Genomic DNA, 2592 nt, shown 5'->3' with positions numbered 1-2592 from the left:
TGTTGTTTTCACAGGGCTGTTGACACACGCAGTGTTATCAGTCATCACTGATATGTCATCACTTGACTCTGAGGTTCAGTGAAACCATCTTCAGAGCAACAGGATGGGTCCACACTTGAAACTGTGTCTGGTTCCACCTCACGTGTTCTCTGACACATGTGTCATGGAATGTCTCTGGAAATGAAGTCTCTTAAGTTTGGAGCAAATGTCTGCGGTTCCTCCTGTACACTTGTCCACTTGAGTTTTGACCATGTAGGATCTTGGCAGGCTGTGTTTATTTATCACAGTGGCTGGTTCCCACTTGCTGCCTTGTCTAATCCCCACATTTTGGACGACATCCTGGTTCTTTGACCAAGGGATTGCTTCTGTCTTTCCTGTCTTCTCACAAAGTTCCTTCTGACACCAGTTTTCTGAGTCCAGTTTTCAGTCTACCACGTTTATTCTGGCGTCTTGTATAACACAGAAACACCACAATCATAAAGCTACAGCGACACACTTTTAAGATCTACAGTACAGAATGTTGACATTGATGCAACATTAAAATGTTTTTCTTTTGGAATTTTTGGGTTTGCGTCCCAATAAGTAAAGCACACTGTACACACTGAGACCGTTGTGTGGAAAACACTAAATGAGGTGTCTATTACCACAATAGAGATACATCCCTATCCTGATAATCTGTAAATTGAAACAAAGACTGTGTTTACGACACCCACTAAGTTTGTCACAATTCAGCTAATTTATTGTGAGTAGAGCAATTGTGAAAGTATTCATGAAGCGTCACACTGTAACTGAGAACTTCACCTACCTGGGGGAGTAAAGAGAACTCCATGAAAGTTCCCTTCTTTCACAGAAACTCGCCTGACCCCGTCTGCCATCAAAAACCTCTCATTGGTCACCTCTGCCAGCATCCGGTCCTGTTCTTCATCGTCATGCACAGTAAGTTTCACCATGTGAGGCTCTAGTGCTTTGTTCTTATAAAAATATGTGTTCAGAGTGTTTGGTTTCAGTGTCCTCAGTAGACCCATGGGTTCAACTCCAACGTAGCTCCCGCTGAGTGAGGCGTCTCTGACCAGGTCAATGTCTCCATTGCCATCAGCCCTGTAAGTGGCTGAAGAGCTGAACAGAACTCCTTTTTCATCAGTCGAGCTGGCTTTAATGGTGATCACCTGTCTGGATCTCAGATGTGACACTTTTACCTGAATGGGCTCATCGAACAAACACCTGGCACTCGGGAGAAGTCTCAGTCTGACTTGAGAGCTCATCTCTTCTGAAGAAAGAAAAAAACAACAAAAGTAAATCAATAATAACAAGCTAAATACTAGATTTTATTGTAAAAGCTGTGTGTGTGTGTATGATGGCTGTAGTGGGTGTGGTGGCGGGGGATAAAATTCATTACAAATTCATTCAAATCAACCTTAAAAATATTGTTTACAATGCACCATCACCACCTTTGCATAGGGATTTGCAACCTGTGGCTCCAGAGCCACATCTGGCTCTTCTACCACTTCAATGTGGCTCACCGGTAAAAGAAAAATACAAAAAAATAAAAGTAACTGTAAAGCAAAGTTAAAAAAAAAAAAGAAAAGTAAAAAAAAAGTCAAATAACTTATCACCCTGCGGCCCTTCAAATTACAGTAGCCATAGTGGGTCAGTAATCAAGAACTAAATTTGGACAAATTCTCGTGTTTTAAGCATGCCTCATGGTTCAAGAAATACAGTTAACTAGCTCTGTTTTGATTTTAGAAAGTTAAATTCATGAATTTCTGACTATGAAGCACCACAAAAGTTTGAAAATATATAGATATTTTCTATTGCTGACATTACACTATCTACCACTAGATTTGCTCCATCAAGAAGATCCTATGTGATACAGGAAGTCTTATTTTGAAAGGAAGTCTTGTGAACATTTGCTAAAAGTAGGGCTGGATATCAATTCCAATTTCCAGAAACAATTTGACCTGATTCACAAGAGCCTGAATCAATTCGATTCCATTTTTTTTTAGAATCTTTAATTCAATTTTAAGTTTACACATTTATACACATTTGTTAATATATTTATATCATTCTGATACAGTTCACATACTGTAAAATGTTTTAGTGAAATAATGTTAATATCATCCAGTGTTACATGGATTCTCTAAAGGAGAAGTTCTAACTAAAATGTTCAGATCATTAACATTGGAAACATTGTTCTGCTTCTCCTGGAGGACGCTTCAGTTCAGGTGGCGATTGCGCTACAGCATTATACCTTATTTTAGAAGAAGAAGAAAGTATGAGAAAAAAACGATTTTTTTAAACCACAAATAGTACTATAACCCGTGTGCTATCTTATAGGGTCCAGATGACCCAAGCCTTACATTGACGTGTTATCCATTCCATTACAAATGTGAAAAAGGTGGACAGGATTTTATGTCTGCCATAGACACAAGTGAAAATCAAAAATCTTTAAAAATATATATAAATAAATAAAAGTTTAGCACACTGTCTTGTGGGGCCCAGATGACCCCACTCCCAACGTACCTGGGATAGCGCAAGAGTTAAAAAATTTTTCCTTAAGAGTTTGGAAAATTCATAACTGTGAGTTTATAAAGA

The 2592-nt window shown here is 38.6% G+C and overlaps 1 protein-coding gene across 1 annotated transcript; it reads right to left on the bottom strand.

The window, feature by feature from the left end:
- Positions 1–6: 6 nt before the first annotated feature.
- Positions 7–1921, bottom strand: LOC112138801 (acyl-coenzyme A thioesterase 1). The gene is made up of 2 exons (XM_024261439.2): positions 806–1921; positions 7–449 (listed from the first exon to the last, which is right to left on the bottom strand). Exons 1-2 carry the CDS (start codon positions 1260–1262, stop codon positions 424–426), a joined length of 483 nt encoding a protein of 160 aa, XP_024117207.1. The 5' UTR covers positions 1263–1921; the 3' UTR covers positions 7–423.
- Positions 1922–2592: the final 671 nt, after the last annotated feature.

The sequence above is a fragment of the Oryzias melastigma genome, unplaced genomic scaffold (genome assembly GCF_002922805.2).
Source record: "Oryzias melastigma strain HK-1 unplaced genomic scaffold, ASM292280v2 sc00848, whole genome shotgun sequence".
Classification (NCBI taxonomy): Eukaryota; Metazoa; Chordata; class Actinopteri; order Beloniformes; family Adrianichthyidae; genus Oryzias; species Oryzias melastigma.
This window is presented reverse-complemented; position numbering and strand designations above follow the sequence as displayed.